This window comes from Toxorhynchites rutilus, chromosome 3 (genome assembly GCF_029784135.1).
Source record: "Toxorhynchites rutilus septentrionalis strain SRP chromosome 3, ASM2978413v1, whole genome shotgun sequence".
Lineage (NCBI taxonomy): Eukaryota > Metazoa > Arthropoda > Insecta > Diptera > Culicidae > Toxorhynchites > Toxorhynchites rutilus.
In genome coordinates this window covers 70,901,928-70,920,359 of record NC_073746.1, presented here as the reverse complement: position 1 = coordinate 70,920,359, position 18,432 = coordinate 70,901,928, and the positions used below count along the sequence as shown (strand labels likewise).

The 18,432-nt window shown below is 39.0% G+C and overlaps 1 protein-coding gene across 3 annotated transcripts in view; it reads right to left on the bottom strand.

Annotated features, from left to right (window-relative positions):
• Positions 1-18,432, bottom strand: part of LOC129772801 (uncharacterized) — a 132,639-nt gene that overhangs the window by 28,804 nt on the left and 85,403 nt on the right. For all 3 annotated transcript variants that reach the window (XM_055776273.1, XM_055776272.1, XM_055776275.1), the window contains one exon: positions 6,079-8,312. In XM_055776273.1, coding sequence (XP_055632248.1) covers positions 6,079-8,141 — 2,063 coding nt within the window. In that variant the 5' untranslated portion in view covers positions 8,142-8,312. The remainder of the gene's footprint in view (positions 1-6,078; positions 8,313-18,432) is intronic.

Below are 18,432 nucleotides of genomic sequence, written 5' to 3'. Positions count from 1 at the left end.
GACGAAAGTCCGCTTTGACGTAGGTTTCGTCGTCCATTACCAGGCAATGCGGCTTCGTCAGCATTTCGGTGTACAGCTTCCGGGCTCCCGTCTTCCCCACCATGTTTTGCCTTTCGTCGCGGTTAGGAGCCTTCTGAACCTTGTATGTACGCAGGCCCTCCCGCTGCTTGGTCCGCTGGACGAATGAACTTGACAAATTCAGCTTATTGGCGACATCCCGGACCGAACTTCTCGGATCACGTCTAAACTGCTTAACTACGCGCTTGTGATCTTTTTCACTGACGGAGCATCCGTTTTTGCCGGTCTTCACCTTCCGGTCGATGGTTAGGTTCTCGAAGTATCGTTTTAGTACTCTGCTGATCGTGGATTGGACGATTCCCAGCATTCTTACCGATGTCCCGATGTGACAACTCCGGATTCTCGAAATGAGTGCACAGGATTAATTCACGACGCTCTTTTTCGTTCGACGACATTTTTCCAAATTTATGAAAAATTGACAGTGAAGCATGGCCAACGTGATCTATACACTCTTATCTGATTATGAGCGAAAGCTGAAGATATAATTCCTAAAAATTTAATTTCTACAGCGTTTTTTCCGTGATGCAATTTGATGTGACACACCCTTTATTTGTATAACTTCAACGGTTTACAGAATACAAATTTGCAAACCATTCTGATTTAAGAATACGGGTGAGTTCAAGGCGTGTTTCTTGGCATAGATCTGGAAAATCTGAGAAAATTACGCCATTGATTACCTCAGAGGATATTTCTTCCACTAACCAAACTAAAAATGTGTTCATGTGGTAATTCTCGCGTTTGCCATTCAACTGAATACATTCAGTAACGTGTGGGATCGAATACGTGAGATGTTCGAATGAAGCTTATTAAAGATTGTATTTTTTGTTTAAACACACGTACTGTCATGTCATGACAATGCATGGTGTTTTGGTCTGGTAATAGCAAAGGCTGTGTTGGCATTGTTCATGATAGCGTCTCGCAAGTGAATGTATTCCTCCTCATGCCGCTCCTGTCTATTGTGCCCTTAGAATCGCAGCCGTTCGTTTTCTACCTTCGCGTACATGTCGACCATGAATTGCTGGCACAGCTCATGACATCGTAGAAGAACATTGCCTTGGTCGTGTCGAATAATCATACGATACGCATTAAAAACCCAACGTGCTCTCTCCACTCTTTTGTTCGTTGTCTTCTCTAATCGCATGCTCATAAATCTTAGTTCAAAATGCAGCAATTCCATGACGAACCGATATAGTGTGGTTCTCAGATTTTCGTCAAAAGTGGTAGTTTTGTTCTTTATCGCAAAACATTCGACCCGTATTTTTTAATTTTTTTGTTAGGGTGACCATTTCCATTTTAGGGTGATCCAAAGAAACCATTTTTTCGCAATTTTGCCAAAAATGACTAATTCCAAAATTCATAATTTTTGAACTACTAGACCGATTCAGATGATCGACATATAAAATTAAAGCCAATCACCTGGTCTTTCTTGAAAAAATACTATACCTGCAGGAAATTTTAATTCTGCCCTCGTTATTATTGATTGTATTCGTTTTTTATTGTTTTTATAGTGTCGGGACCAAAGGCGCTATAGTTTTTTTTATATTTTTTCTGGAAAGCTGAGGATTTTTCACATAACATATCTCGAAACCAGGAAGGCGTTTTTTTTCATTTTTGAGTTATAATTTTTCAAAGTTACCCGATGGTCCAAAAAATCATTTTCCCCTTTTTTCCTTTATTACTTTTGAACTAATGGACCGATTCAGATGGTCGACATATCAAATTAAAGCTTACTAGCTAGCTTTTTTTGAAAAAATAACACATTTGCCAATTGGATTATAATCACATATATTCAGTCTAGTCGCATAGAAATGTTGAACGAAAACTGAAAACATGTTAGCTTTGAAAAATCATAACTTAAAAACGAAAAATAACACCTCTCTGGTATTCGGATATGTTATGTGAAAAAAAACCTCAGATTCCAGAAAAAAATCTGGCGCCCTTGGTCCCGAAACGATTTCTTTTTATCTGTGTTACAGTGATTTTAAACTATAAAAAACAAATATAATCAATAATTACGAAAACAAAATCCATTTTTATTCAGAGTGTAATATTTTTTCAAACAACACTAACTTATTGGCTTTAATTTGATACATCGATCATCTAAATCGGCCCAGTAGATCAAAAGTTATAATTTTTTGTAGTGGAAAAAATAAGAAAAAAAAATTTTTTTGGACCATCGGCTAACTTTGAAAAATCATAACTCAAAAATGAAAAAAACGCTTCCCTGGTTTCGAGATATGTTGTGTGAAAAATCCTCAGATTTCCAGAAAAAAATATAAAAAACTATAGCACCTTTGGTCCCGAGAACATGAAAACTATAAAAAACGAATACAATCAATAATAACGAGAGCAGGATTCAAATGTTCTGCAGGTATGGTGTTTTTTCAAAAAAGACCAGGTGATTGGCTTTAATTTGATATGTCGATCATCTGAATCGGTCTAGTAGTTGAAAAGTTATAAATTTAGAAAAAAAGTCTTTTTTGGCAAAAATGTGAAAAAATGGTTTTTTTCGGACCACCCTTAAATGGAAATGGTCACCCTAACAAAAAAAAATTAAAAATACGGGTCTCATAATTTGCGATAAAGAACAAAACTACCACTTTTGACGAAAATCTGAGAACCACACTATATCGGTTTGGCATGGAAAGGCTGAATGAGTAATTATTTTTTTTTCCAAAATATATTTTTTATTAAGGCACATGTGGCGTTAGCCTGACGGGGCCGGGAGTCCAATATTTTGACAATTTTTGTCTTACAACTATGTTAGTAATATGTAACCGATTACTCGCGGTTGGCTCGAGGTTAGTATTACAAGTGTTCTCATAATTGGTATGTTGCAGTCTTCGATGCTCTATACGTGTGCCGGACACGGGCTACTTCCTATTGGGATGCAGCTGACCATTAATCATCAACACTCCCTAGTCTGTACCCCATATCTAGCGTGGTGCGTCTTTCTCGACTCGAGGAATCCAGGATAGAATGGTCACTAGCCGGCGCAATCATCAGTTCGTGTAGAGTTGTCATGAGCGGTACAACCTTTGGCTCTTGTTGAATGATCAGTGGACTGCACAACCTTCGGCCCGTGCATCTGTAAAGAGTGTGTGTATGTATTGCCGCGACTATGTAAAAGTTTATCGATCGGATAGGAGGGATATGAAACGGGGACACAACGAAGGAAACATCATTAAATGTTGACATCGGCGTTTCTGAGGAACAGGTATAGATGAAGCAGAAGATCAGGATCCCGGCTACCTAAGATATCCCGGACGGGGATATCCGATTTTCTGCCTTGTGCTCTCAGTGCTCTAGAGAGCTGAGAGCGAGCAGCATGGAACCGGATACACGACCAGACAACATGCTCGATGTCGTGGTAGCCATCGCCACAATCACAAAGATTGTTTGCTGCGAGCCCAATGCGATAGAGATGCGCGTTTAGGTTGTAGTGATTGGACATAAGCCGAGATATCACGCGAATGAAATCACGACCTACATTCAATCCCTTGAACCATGCACTAGTCGAGACCTTAGGGATAATCGTGTGTAACCAACGACCGAACTCATCTTCACTCCACATGCGCTGCCAACTAACGAGTGTGTCCTGACGAGGAATGTGAAAAAAATCATTATAGGCAATTTGCCTTTCAAAAAGTGTGCCTTCTGAAGCGCCCACCTTAGCTAGCGAGTCCGCTTTCTCATTCCCCGGAATCGAGCAATGAGAGGGAACCCATGCTACGGTAAACTTGAATAATTTTTCGACCAAAACACTCAATAGATGTCTTATTCTTGTTAGGAAATAAGATGAGCGTTTATCAACCTTCATTGAGCGGATTGCCTCTATTGAGCTGAGACTGTCTGAAAAAATAAAATAATGGTCGATGGGCAGTGTTTCAATGATCCCTAGAGCATAGTATATCGCACCCATTTCTGCGACATACACGGAACAAGGATCTTTGAGTTTGAAAGAGGCACTGGAATTTTCATTGAAGATGCCGAAGCCAGTGGACCCGTTTATGTATGAACCGTCAGTAAAGAACATTTTATCAGATCCAACTTTCCCATATTTTTCCGAAAATATCGACGGAATAACATTGAAGCGTAGGTGATCTGGTATTCCATGGATTTTTTGTCGCATGGACAGATCAAAAATGACAGAGGAATTGCAAAAGTATGGGAAGCAAACTTGGTTGGAGATGCCTGGTGAAGGGTGCACGTCGTGGGTAAGGTACTCATGGTATAAAGACATAAAACTTGACTGAGGAGTCAGTTGGAGTAGATTTTCGAAGTTATCAATCACCAATGGATTCATGATCTTGCAACGGATGAGAAATCTGTAGGATAATTCTGTGAACCGAAGAGTAAGCGGGGGTACTCCTGCCAAAACTTCGAGACTCATCGTATGTGTCGAATGCAAACACCCCATGGCTATACGCAAGCAACGATATTGTATCCTCTCCAGCTTGAGAATATGAATCCTGGCAGCTGATCGGAAGCAAAAACTGCCATATTCTAACACTGACAATATCGTTGTTTTGTACAACTGAATGAGGTCTCCTGGATGGGCGCCCCACCATGTTCCGGTTATTGTTTGGAGAAAATTGATTCTTTGCTGGCATTTCTGTTTCAAATACGCAATGTGTCTCCCCCAGGTACATTTAGAATCAAAATATACACCCAGGTATTTGAAAAACATAGAGTGTTGGATCGTAATTATGTTCATAACGAATGATGTACTTGTGGCATGTTTTTGTGCAATAGCCGGACAAGGAATTCTCTTCTAACTTGTACTGTGGTCACACATAATCTAAAACTTGTCATTTGGAATACATTCAAGACGTGTTGCTTGGCATAGAACTGAGTACTAATATCATGACGCAAGTGATACTTAGTTGGGGTCATTGAAGTAAAAGGAGAGTTTCGATTGTTGTTTCTTCTTCGAATCACAATTTTTCAGGTCGCTGTGCAGTCGCCTACCATACTTTCAGTAGTGTTTTCAACAAACATGGGCATTGGATCTACACATGTGCTCTCCAGACGGTGTTTTATCTGGATTGATTACAATAGCGTGATTGTCACCATGCAATCCGAGCATGTGTCGTTGAAAGAATTTCAATAATTTAGTGTGCTCGTTCAGGAAGACTTCCGACTCGCCGGTAATGCGCCTGACTCTTGGCGAATTGAAGTTACTTGCGCATGTATGAAGCGGACGTAGCGCCAACCTTTTTTTTGTAGTGCAAAAATTTTCGACAACGTAAATAAATTCGTTCTTTCGAACGACAGTTAAATTATTTGGATATTGCTTAGACAAAAATCCTAAAATCGGGATTAAAAACAGGAGATTTGGGATTATACGTATTTTTGAAGCCTAATTTATGGAAAATATATACAAAAAAAAATCATTGAATTTTTTTTCTGCATAAGACCACCCTAATCGGAATTAAATACACGGTAATCGGTATCCTAGCGGTATCATATGAAGGGCTCAAAACGAAAGGGGTGTAAGTGACATCATCGATTTCTCTACATCGACGCTCTATTTTGGCCATAACTTAGTTGCAAAGACATTTTTAGCTGTATTTGAAAATGTGAAAGATAGGCCATTACTTATTCTATCGAACTCTATAGCAAACTTAAATTAGAACGTTTTTGCAGTTGAGTTATTAACCAAAGAGAAAGAAAGAGAAATGGATCAAGTTTTATTCTCATGCTTACCATGTTTTTTGTGCATAATTTCATCAAAATCGGTGTTATAATTTCGCATAACTAAAAAATAAGTAAACGGCATACCGTAATATTATGTGCGTGAAATAAAAGGTTCTAGAGGATTTCACTTCTTTGCAATTTTTGAACTTTTTTTTGACTTTCATAAGACGTGACTCAAAATTGTATTAACGGATTTGAGAAGTTTCTGACTAGAGATTCAGAATGATCTAACGAATCGAATAGCCTACATACTGTTTTTTTATTGCAACAAACTGTTTTGAGCGCATTTGAGTAACTTACCTAATTCCCGCAGTGGCATTTCCCATAATATTGATCGCATAGCAGGTGTACAGCCCGCTGTCCTTCCTCGAGATGTTATGAATCCTCAGGAATCCATTCTCGAGCAGGGTGATACCCATTCCAACAGTCTCGCCGGGTTGGCCGTTGCCGGTCACATTATCGGTGGTAACCATCTGGAATTCGACCGCCTGCTGGTACTTGTTCGGTCCGCGTTCGCCGTGCGAGTCGAACAGTAGCGATTTCTGGTCCTGCTCCTGGCTGTGGCGTAAGATTTCATTCTTCGGCGTTATCCAGATAATGTCCGGCGGAGGATTACCGGTGAACACACACTCCAAGACGGCGTCCGATTTGAGCAGGTGCATTTTACTCTCCGACGACTCCAGCAGCTCCGGTTTGAAACAGTTGATATGCTGCAAAACGCGGACGATGTCTCCCGGGTATCCGTTACGGCATTTCAGATCCGACAATCTGAGCAAGTCGTAGATCTTCTGGGTATTGTTCTCAGTCTGCAGTTCATCGATCCAGCTAAGAATCCAATACATATGACAATCACAACCGTAGTCATTGTTGAGAAAATTGGCGTGCTCCAGATGGTGCAAATTTCGGATCTGCTCCGGGATGTACATGATGTCGTTGTTGGCCACGTCCAGGATTTGTAGTTTCGTTAGTTCGCCGAGCTCCTTAGGCAGGCTAGTCAGTCTATTGTTCGATAGCAGCAGCGTAACCAGATTGGGAACATTGCGGAAAACACACGGCTCGATCTCTTTCAGGCGGGTGTTGTTACGGATTGAAAGATACTCTAGCTCCTTCAGAACATTTTTGTTAATAGTGTTGTTATGACGGGAGACCCAATTACTGAGTGCTTCCAGATTAGTGCCGTCCAAATGAAGCTTTCGCAGCTTGTACTGGTTGGAGAAGATGGAATTCGGCAATGTTCGCATCACGTTACTACTCAGATCGAGAAATTCGAGGTTTTTCAATGCCGAGAATACCGTCGATGGTAGAATGTATATTTGGTTGTTATTGATATTCAAGTACCTAAGGTTCTCCAACGTATCGAAAGCGTTACGGTCGATAAACACCAGCTTGTTGGACGAAAGATTCAACATCTGAAGCTTCTTCAAACCATACAGAGCATTTTTCGAGATCTTCTCAATAATGTTGTTGTTCAGTCTTAACTCGCGCAGCTGCTTATTGGGCAGAAAGAAATTATCTAGAAACGACACTAGCATATTGTTCGAAAGATCGAGCAAATCCAACGACCGTAGTTCCTTGAAGATCTGGAATGGCACCACATACAGTCGGTTGTGGGACAGATAGAGCTCGCTCAGATTGTTCAGTCCATTGAAAACGTTCCGCGGAAGATCGTGTATAGTGTTGTTGCTTAAAACCAAGACACGCAGCTGATTGAGTGGCCGCAGCTGACCCAACACAATCTCATTCAACATATTGTGCTGCAGTTGCAGCTCCCTTAAATTTACTAAGTCGTAGAAAATATCACTCGGAAGATTAGATAATTGATTCTCGGATAGGTTCAATAGTTGCAATCTGTTCATGTTACTAAAATAATCTCTCCTTAAGCTTCTAAGATGATTTTTGCTTAAATCTAGCATTTCTAAATTAAAGTTCTTTTGCTCCTTCCCTGCGAATGTCAATTCTAGCTGTCGTTCCGTAATGTTACTTGCTCTCCATCGCAACATTGTTAGGAAGTTTCCATTTCTCAGTGCTAAATAATCGCTCTCCTGGTGTTCGACCATCACTCCTTCCAACTTCACCCCATTGTAGGAATTCTGCGGTTCCATCAATAGTTCATTCACCGCACGCAATTTTGTATCGATACATGATAATGTTTTAAGTTCTACACCGCTACTGTCGGCATTGTGAGTTGATGAGTACAGGATTCCGCTGGACTGGATCCGACCGATGCTCTCGGTTGTACCTTTGTCGCCGACGGGGCCGTAGACTGAGTCCGACGATACAATACATTTCATCGCTTCCGTTGCACGCACAATGAAAAACAGCTGGGTTAGTATCAAGAATAGACGCGTTGGACGTCGGGCCATTCTAGTAGCTGCAATAGGAATGCTTTCCGTCGATAATTGCTCGATGCTAGTGGTTTGTCACTACTGCTGGCGGCACGCTCACTCGTCGGCCTCCGAGAGATGCTCCATTTAGTTTGGTGTGTGTTCTTGCTCGACCGAAACAGATTATGCATTTTTTCCGCCGCGCCGACTCTGTTGGGAAAAAGTAGAGAAGCATAGTAACGATTATTAGAATGTGTACTATCGCGGGCAGCTCGAATGAAGGATATGTAGGCCACGTAAAATATTGTAATGTTTTCATTCGTCAAAATGGTACCGTTGTTCAAATATAATTGAAAATATTATGAGCATCTAATTCAATCATACAATCGTTTTTTCCTTCTTTACCCTTGTTGCCTTTGTTGCTGGTAATTAATACGAAATATAGTTTCAGTGCCATCATCGGCTCACCAAGAAAATACAGTGCCAGTGGAGCTCTTCTGATACGCCAAAAATCAATATACTTAAAAGCTTCACGAATTGTTTTACAGCCCAATTTTGATCTGCATAAAATAAGGTCAATAAGAGAGAATGCAGCTTTTGCTATTGTTATTCTCAACGGCGATCGCGGCGTTCCAATATTCAAAGTTTATTCATACTTTTCGGTATTAGTAGACCATTTCAGTATCCAGTATCTTTGATTTATTCTTTAGAAAAAATAAAAAAAATGACTTTTGTTCCCAATTGGGTACTTTTAGAGTATGACATAAAAAAAACCACTCCATGGTTTATTCAAAAAAATAATACAAACAAATAATAGTCAATATCACTCCATACTCTCCACAGGGTTCCTGGGGTGTTGAGGGTTCAGCTCGTCCCACGCCTTCTTCAACACAGCAAAATAGTTTTGTTTGTTCGTAACGTCAGTTTTGTTACGTTGTTGTCCAAAATCACCCATAAATTCTCAATAGAATTCAAGTATGGGCTTTGAGGTGGCCACATTCGTCCCGACCGGAAGAAGGCTGTTGTTTTCTTCACAGTATGCTTCGGGTCATTATCTTGCTGGAAGGTGTAGTTGTCCTCCAGCCTCATTTTCAACATGTATTCTTCCAGGCTCTTGTACAAAATGTCGATGTAACCATCGGCAGTCATAATACCGTTGAAATGCCGGTTCTGGAAGCCCTCGTCGCTCTTCCGCCACGCTCGGTATCACCTTTTCTTGCTGAACATTTCGAACTTTGACTCGTCCGGCCAAACAACGCGCTTCAAGAACTCCAGCAGCTCGATGACATGGTCTCTCGCAAACTGAAGTCGTTATTGACGTAGAACTACGTCTTTATTAAGGGTTTCAAATCAGAAAACAGGTAACGATTTTATGGAATAAAGTTAACGTTAATAACTGTTTTTGCCGAGAACGGATTTAGACGATTTACATACCAACTATTCGGAAATTCCCTAAGATTTATTGTTTATGCTATATATTACAATCCCCTGATGTCTATACGGTTTGAATTGATGAAATCATTTCTATTTTCCCATACATTTGTTCTGTTGTGAGCTTCTCTACCCATACCATCAATAACGAGCAACTTATCAACGTTAAACGAAGAGGAATGATTTAAGTCTCCGTGAACAAAGAAAAGAAGAAGAATAAGAAGAACGAAGGGGAATATTTACCTGGAGCATAAATGTTAGATCTTGCTGAGGCAAACTTTCAGCATCGTTCTAGATACGAAGCAATGAACATCGCTTATTCTTCCTTGTTTTGCGTCGTCACACGTCTTCTTTTGGATTAAGCTGTGGACGCGACCAAATTACTTACTCGCTGATGTCTCTGGCATTGCAATCATTACATCAAACTGACGCCATTCCATTAAGGTTCTGAACTACACAATTGTGTGGGGAATCATCAAACTAGGTCATCATCGGCTCACCAAGTAAATAATTATTCTGGAATTTTGTGTGTGATTTGGTTTCGCATGAGAGTAACCAAGGATGACAGCTAAGCTAATCGAGACCGGAAATATTAGTAGAAAGGGCTTCTGTTGAGAAGAGCGCAAAGCGGAGATAAGTGTGTGTATAAAATAATATCCGAAGTTACTGACAAGCGAGTTGACAAAATAAAAACGTTGTTCTATGTCAACAATGTGGTCGTGTCTTGGACACAACCTCCTATAATTTTTTTTAGTTGGTTTCTATGATTATCGGCCGCTTTTTGACGAATTAGCTCTTCAGGTGTCGGTTCATCAAACGTCGTCGAATTGTGCGATTGGAAAGGTCCAGATTCAACCTCTCCTCATTTGCCCGAAAGATCATTCGTGGGGTTTTTTTTACTTCCCGGATGATTAGCGTGTCCGTTCTTGCGTTTCGTTCCTCTTCCCGGTTGATCGGCTACGCTGCCGAGCATGCTTTCGAATGACCAGCTAGACTACATCACGGCTTACGGAAACTCCTCGCGCTGGAAGTCATGAAAAATTAAATTTCGGTCCTGTATAGAGATTTGATTTCCACCCATTTTCCGGAAGTTTCCTCAGCGTCAAAAAAGAGTCACTATGCACGAAAAGTTGACTAAACAGCTACGAAAATTATGCTTGTGTCAGATGTGAACAACCAGTTGTCGAAACCGAGGGGTGCATCGACGAAGAAAATACGGTTAAAAAAATTAAGCAAGTGAATTTTTTATGTCATACTTTCACAGTACCTATTTAAGAACAAAAATCATTGTTTGTTTTTAAAAAAAATAAAACAAATAATACTGAATTGGACAGGTAGACACTGATTGGACAGGTAGGTGATCAGATGCAACACCACCGGGTCCAACATCCCCGGAAGCAGTGTCTCAGAACGTCAAGAGTACTGTAGAAGATTATGGGCCCTATTCCAGAAGACAAGCCGAGAAGACGATCGCTCGTCTAGTTTGTTTTCATATTCCAGAAGCTGAGCGATAGCGATAGCTGATGAATCAACCGAGTTGTTGTCTAGGGTGTTTGTTCACCTTGTTGATTCAAAGCATCAGTATTCCTTCGTTCCGCTTTTATCTTCAGAAATTGTTTCACGGCTAAACTAGAACTGCACAAGCAAAATATATTTTTTCAACTGCAACCATCAAAATCGATTCAGTAATTGAAGAATTATACAGACTTTGAAATGGGCATTTTCCAAACAACACAATTAAATGTAAACATTGAACTTCATTTCCAGGGATGCCAGGTGACTGTTTTGAATATATCATGGCACGAAAAGTGTCTTTAAAATTATATTGAACGAAAAAGAATAATTCAAAACTCAATTTTTGAGCAATTTCGATAAACCAATGTTTTTCTTCACTGATTTACATTTTACATTAATGCGTTTCATTCGTCGTACCTAGATGTTTCGCAGTTTGCTATGAATGTGAAAAAAACTAAACGCTCATTTTCGATGTGACCACCCCTTTTTTTTGATAACGCGTTTTGAACGGTGAACAAAATTCTTCATGCACAACTCTTATTTCACGACTTCGATGCTGTTGAAAATCCGAGTTATTTCTTCTTTAAGTTCCTCTAAATTTTGTGGCTTATTAACATAGTAACGGTCCTTCACGTACCCCTAGAGGAAGTAATCGACGACGAGAAATGTTGTTTTTTTTATCTGTATTATAGTGATTTTCAACTCTATTTGGCTGGTTCGTCACTTTTACTTCCATTTTTGGAAGAATGTCGGGAGTGAGAATTGAACTCGTGACCTTTAGCGTGAGAGGCATGGATGTTACCACTACGCCAGATCGCCTCCACATGTTGCAATTCTTACCATAAGAGGACAAAGTTTCATTAAGGCTTCGGTTGCTCGAGTAATACGATTTCACTAAAAATACACGTTCTTGTAAATTGTACATATTGACACCAAAATTAGACTGAACGAGTAGATGAATAGTATCGTCCCGAAATGGGGAATGCAGTGTTACCATCGACGGAGCGAAAAAATTTTTTATAAGCAGCTATTCGATTTTTTTTTGCGTGAGCGTTTAATCTGAAAGACCCTGTAGATTTAAATCTTTTCTCGGTAAATCGTTGATTAGGTGTACCAAAATTAACCAAAAAATCCATAATAACAAAACGTCTGAATGATGAAACAATATGCAGGTAGAAAAATACCAATAAACCAAAAGATATTTGAAACTTATACCTGTTTGTTATGATTCTAGTACTTTGGCACTGTTTCGATTGATCATTATTAAAAAACATGTCTTCACATTTGACATCACTGATCATACCGAAAAAAAGAGACAGATAGATGACTTTCCAGACTGAAGCCGAGACGAGACGAGACGAATTGTTCGTCTCGTTTTCTGGAATAGGGCCCTATATTTCAATGTAAATTGACTTCTTTTAGCTTGAAACTCACTGCCCTCACTATATTGGAGACAATAAAAATGTGTTCATGTTATTCATATCATATTCATTCAATTTTTTTTTATTTCTGTATTTTAGTGACTTTCAACACATTTGGCTGGTTTGTCACTTTGCTTCCATTTTTGGAAGAATGTCGGGAGTGAGAATTGAACTCGTGACCTTTAGCGTGAGAGATATGGATGTTACCACTACGCCAGATCGCCTCCATTCATTCAAATTAACTGTAATGAATGAATTCGGTAATGGTTCAAAACTTCGCAGTTATCTATAATTTAAATATTGAAGGCAATAAATTGAAATCCATTATTATTGTACTTGTGAAAGGTTTGATCATTCGAGCTATAAATAGCCAATAATAACGTCGGCCACGTCTTTACATTCACCAGGGAATGAATATTTGTTGGTCGTGTTGTTTGTCAAATATATTTGATCAGTTTTTTCTTATTTTGTTCTATAATACAATTATAATTGTTTTCAAAAAGCACGTTGCTGTGGTCAGGATCACCGATGGCAAGGTAGCTCTCGCCATCGGTTCTATCAGTTTTTGTTTCTGAGATATTGTACTTAACTTCAGAATGGTTTTAAGTTATCCATTTCGACAAAAAATGTTGGTGCTAATGAAAATTTTGTGAAATTGTCACGATCATATTGCTTATTTATTCTTCAAGCACGCTTCAAAAAAAATTTCGCGTTTCGACGGAATTCAATTGAAATAAATAGCTCTGAAAATTCACTCATGGGATCTACTGCTACGCTTTGGGATACACTCTTCCTGCATAAAAAACTATGCGAAACATTATTAGCTGAATAGTTTCTACGGCACAATTTTCTTCTTCATCGTGAGCACTTGTAGGAACTATAATCCAACGACTGTGGAATGCGAACAAAACTCCATAAAGCCACAACATTGTCTAGAGAGAAGCGGAAATATTTCGCAATCATAGAGCATAAAATTAGGAAAATTAGTCATAAGGTTGAATAAAACTTTTTGCTGCTGGCTTTATGGCTCGCCACATACAATTCTATGATGATGCTGCTTAATTGTATTTTTTTTCCATGATGGAGTTATAAGAGAAAGGCTCGTGGTTCGAATATTTTGTGAAGAAAACCAAATAATTGCTTTCGATAAATTTACAGCACATTTCAATTTACAGCGCCGGCAACCACTTGCCCACAGCCATGCTGAAAACTTATTATAAACTCTTGCTTGTCAGTTGCAGAGGTGAAGACGTAATTATGATTTATATATTTATAAGGTAAACTCATTAATTCCTTATGCTTTGCCCTTCACCTTGAGATATGCAGTCGGATCCGCTCAGTTCACGGCAACTTTTGCGGGATCGGAAGTTCTTGCAGCCTAGTTGGACGGTGCATTATTGATGGTAATGTTCCCCACCTTCGCATTTCCAAACGTGTAATGAAAGCGGGTATATAATAAGCCTTTCTGGTGGAAAAAGTTCGTGGAGGAATCTATAGTTGAACTGGGATAGAACTTATGCTATCATTTAACTTACCCGTTCTTTATCGGTCTGTTCAAAGTAGCCCGGAACCGCATTGGACACAGAAGTTTTTCACTGTGTGGAGAATGCTTTTTTGGTTCGATTATGGTTCAATTACTTTTAATTATCATTCCTGACATAAAGTCATAGTTAGGCTGACCAAACGTACCGTTTTTAACGGGACAGTACCGTTTTTTCGACCAATTTGGATTGTCTCGTCTTGTTATGAATTTGTACCGTATTTTGAGTATACAGAAAATTCTTACATTCCTTAATATTCCACTATCATTATTTTCAATTCAACACAACTGTCTTCAACATGCAATCGAAATTGAAAACTCCGTTGTAAAACCAAATATCTTCATATTCACACGTGTCGTGTACAAAAACTGAAGAGTTTTTGTCATTTCGTCGATGAACACGATGCTAAATTGCTTGGACAGTATTTTTGAAGGATGCGCTCTTATACTCTTTCACAACAAAAATGTCCTTTTGTACTACGGGATCTAACTGAAAACCGATACTTAACACTCCTATACTCGCGCATTGGTCTGTCAGACCGAGAAATCAATAATTCGTTCATTTCTCATAAAATATCTACACTACGACTTTGCGATTCTCTCGAGCTTCGTTATTCGTCGTTCGTCATCGTTTAGCGTATCGCATGTGTTGGTACGAAAGGGAAGTGTGGCACTTTTTTAACACTTTCGGTCTGACACACCGACTCGAGTATAGGAGTAACTTTTTTGGACAAGTGCCTTTTTTCATATTCTAGAATATTGTTGAATGAAATGTATAAATTAATGTTAGTGGCGTGGAATATTTATTGAATATAATGCATAAGATTATTACCGGACTATTCATATTTAATTTCAGTTCTTTTTGTAACTGGATTGAACGAATCCATATATTAACTATTCGTCGATATAAAGGGTGTGTCACATCAAATTGCATCACGGAAAAAACGCTGTAGAAATTTAATTTTTAGGAATTATATCTTCAGCTTTCGCTTATAATCAGATAAGAGTGTATAGATCACGTTGGCCATGCTTCACTGTCAATTTTTCGTAAATTTGGAAAAATGTCGTCGAACGAAAAAGAGCGTCGTGAATTAATTCTGTGCACTCATTTCGAGAATCCGGAGTTGTCACATCGGGACATCGTTAAGATGCTGGGAATCGTCCAATCCACGGTCAGCAGAGTACTAGAACGATACTTCGAGAACCTAACCATCGACCGGAAGGTGAAGAACGGCAAAAATGGATGCTCCGTCAGTGAAAAAGATCACAAGCGCGTAGTTAAGCAGTTTAGACGTGATCCGAGAAGTTCGGTTCGGGATGTCGCCAATAAGCTGAATTTGTCAAGTTCATTCGTCCAGCGGACCAAGCAGCGGGAGGGCCTGCGTACACACAAGGTTCAGAAGGCTTCTAACCGCGACGAAAGGCAAAACATGGTGGGGAAGACGCGAGCCCGGAAGCTGTACACCGAAATGCTGACGAAGCCGCATTGCCTGGTAATGAACGACGAAACCTACGTCAAAGCGGACTTTCGTCAGCTGCCGGGCCTGTTGTTCTTCTCCGCAGAGGACAAATTCAGCGTTCCGGAGGAGATTCGCAAGCAGAAACTATCCAAGTTTGCCAAAAAGTACATGGTGTGGCAAGCGATCTGCTCTTGCGGAAAGCGGAGCGCCCCCTTCGTGATGACCTGCACGGTAAACGAGCAGGTTTACCTAAAGGAGTGCCTACAGAAGCGCTTACTACCAATTTTGAAGCAGCACGAGGGCCCGACCATCTTCTGGCCGGATCTCGCTTCGCGCCACTATTCAAAGGACGTGTTGAAGTGGTACGAAGCCAACGGGGTCACCTTCGTGCCAAAGGAAATGAACCCGCCCAACGCGCCGGAGCTTCGCCCAATAGAGAAATATTGGGCGATTATGAAGCAGGCCCTCCGGAAGAACCCAAAAGTTGTCAAACCGGAGGCGGACTTCAAGAGAAAATGGATTTCTGTTCAAAAAAAAATACAACCTGACGTTGTACAGAACCTTATGGACGGGGTAAAGAGGAAGGTGCAAGCATACGGGCTTGGGCTCGAAGTATGAATAAAAAGAAAATGCCAAAAGTTGTTTAATAGTTTTTATTTTACTGTCTAAAATTTTCAAAAGGATCGGTCTACTGGGCGAATTTCTACAGCGTTTTTTCCGTGATGCAATTTGATGTGACACACCCTTTATTCGTCGTTAGATTCATACGTTCAAAAGCAAAATATAAATGTTTGACTTTTGTATGGTTATTCGCTAAATATATGTATATATACACTTGTGAAAGAATTTCACTTGTGGAAGAATTGTAAACAGTAAACTATAAACTAATCGGTGGCTTATGGTAATTTTTAGCAGTTACAGTTTCGGGTTTTTTTTTATAATGGACAATATCGACAAGAATACAAGAAATAGAAAAAGAAGTTCCTAGAAATCCTTTTATATCATCTTTTTATGTGCCATCTAAAAAAAGGCATTATATCTTAGTTTCCCAAGAATACAGAGACAAAGAATATTAGAAATATGCAAAGTTTATATTCCAGAACCTTTATCATCTGGTAATTACCTAGAAGGTCGTTATACATTCTTCTCTTCGATAAAAGACCCGAAAAACACGCAACAACTGCATGAAATGTAAAAAATATGTTTGTTTCGTGTATGCAGTTATGCTATGTTCTGATTCTTACTCCAATGAAACCACAATCGACTAATACGTTTTTATGTTATTTTATAGCTCTTTATACTTTCATGAATTATATTCAGTTGCTTACTTTTAATTAATAATAGTGAAAAATTCGAATTTCGTTATTTTTGTTGGAGTATCAAAAATTACTCTGTTTTGAGGAGGCTGAATTAGATGACTATTAAAACATAATAAAGACGAAGAAAACATATTTTTTGGAGTTTTTTCATTCAATCATACCCTCTTCTTCAAATAAATGCCAATAAAGCCTGAAAAATACGCAATGGCAACATTACAGAGAAGTTCATTTTTCGGTCTGTGACACCGTGCGCGAGTATACGTATTATGCTTTTGCACGCGAGTACAGGAGGGTTAAACCTATGGTTGCTTTCTACCAGAGCGGTTGGTGACCTTTCAAACATTTATTGCTCTTGTTGAAAGAGACGAAGTATCTGCCACTGATATTGCCGTTAATTTTGATGATTTAATTAGAATTCTTATCAGCGTCAAATCGCCTTCAACTCGATTATCCTCAAGGTTAGCCTCGAACCCTGATTCAAAAGTATGTACTTCAGTCGGGACTTCATTCGCAACTTCTCCCGACTCATATCCAATCACTGTTCGTTGAACGCGCTGTTTTTTTTCGTATCAATCTAACCAGCAACAATTTTTGGCGTTTGTGGCTAAGCACGTTGTTTGGTCGTGCGAGTTGTATCTTGTCGCCAGATCGAATTTAGAAAACTCGCATCGGTCCTTAAGGTCCTTAAGTTCCCTCCTCTCTATGATAAAAATATGTCACTCTACTAACTTCGAGTCGTCTGCGTTTAATCGATTTCCCATTTCATTAACCGTAGAATAAGCAAATGGTAAATATACTTCAGAATTAAAAATCGATTTTGAATTTGGCTGTATCAGAATTATATAACTGAGCCTGTAAGAACAAACGATTTAAAAAAATAGAACTCTTCAACATAAAAGAAAAGAAGTACCGTTTTGTCTCATATCCCGAACAGTCTCAAATCCCGAATACTTCACTTTTAAATGTAAATTTACTATACTTCAATGTCATAAATAATTGAATAATAAAGGCCTAGATATTCTTTGGGGTATAGGCTACATTTTAACATCATTCACAGTTATCGATACAGCCTATAATTTATAATATTAAACATTTGCAAAAAAGTGACAGTCAAAACCGGAAAAAAAAATTTATCGTTAGCAAATTCCGTAATAAACAAGCATAGTCAATATTTCAATTTGAGTACTTGTTTCAACTACTTTGTTTGTCTTTTTTTCATGTTGAGTGCTAGAAAAGGTATGAATCTACAATAAATGGATGAAAAAATGATATTTCATGCAGAAATACTCATTAAAATTTGCATTGATGAAGTGTTCGGAATTTGAATCAAGTTTCGACGCATGATTCAAATTCCGAACACTTCATTTCAAATGTAAATTTACTGAACTTAAATGTTATAAATAATTGAATAATGAAAGCCTCAACATTCTTTGGGTTATAGGCATCATTTACATCATTTACAGGTATCGATGCAGCCTATAATTTATAATTTTTTTTTTGTCCCTTTTATTTTATTTTAGGCTCAATGGCATTTTAGCTGTAACAGAGCCGAATTTTAATCGTGTACATGTCACAATATTTATCATATCTATAATTAGCACATTACACAGTTGCCATTTTTCGGCGTTAGAGTATTCCCTTCTA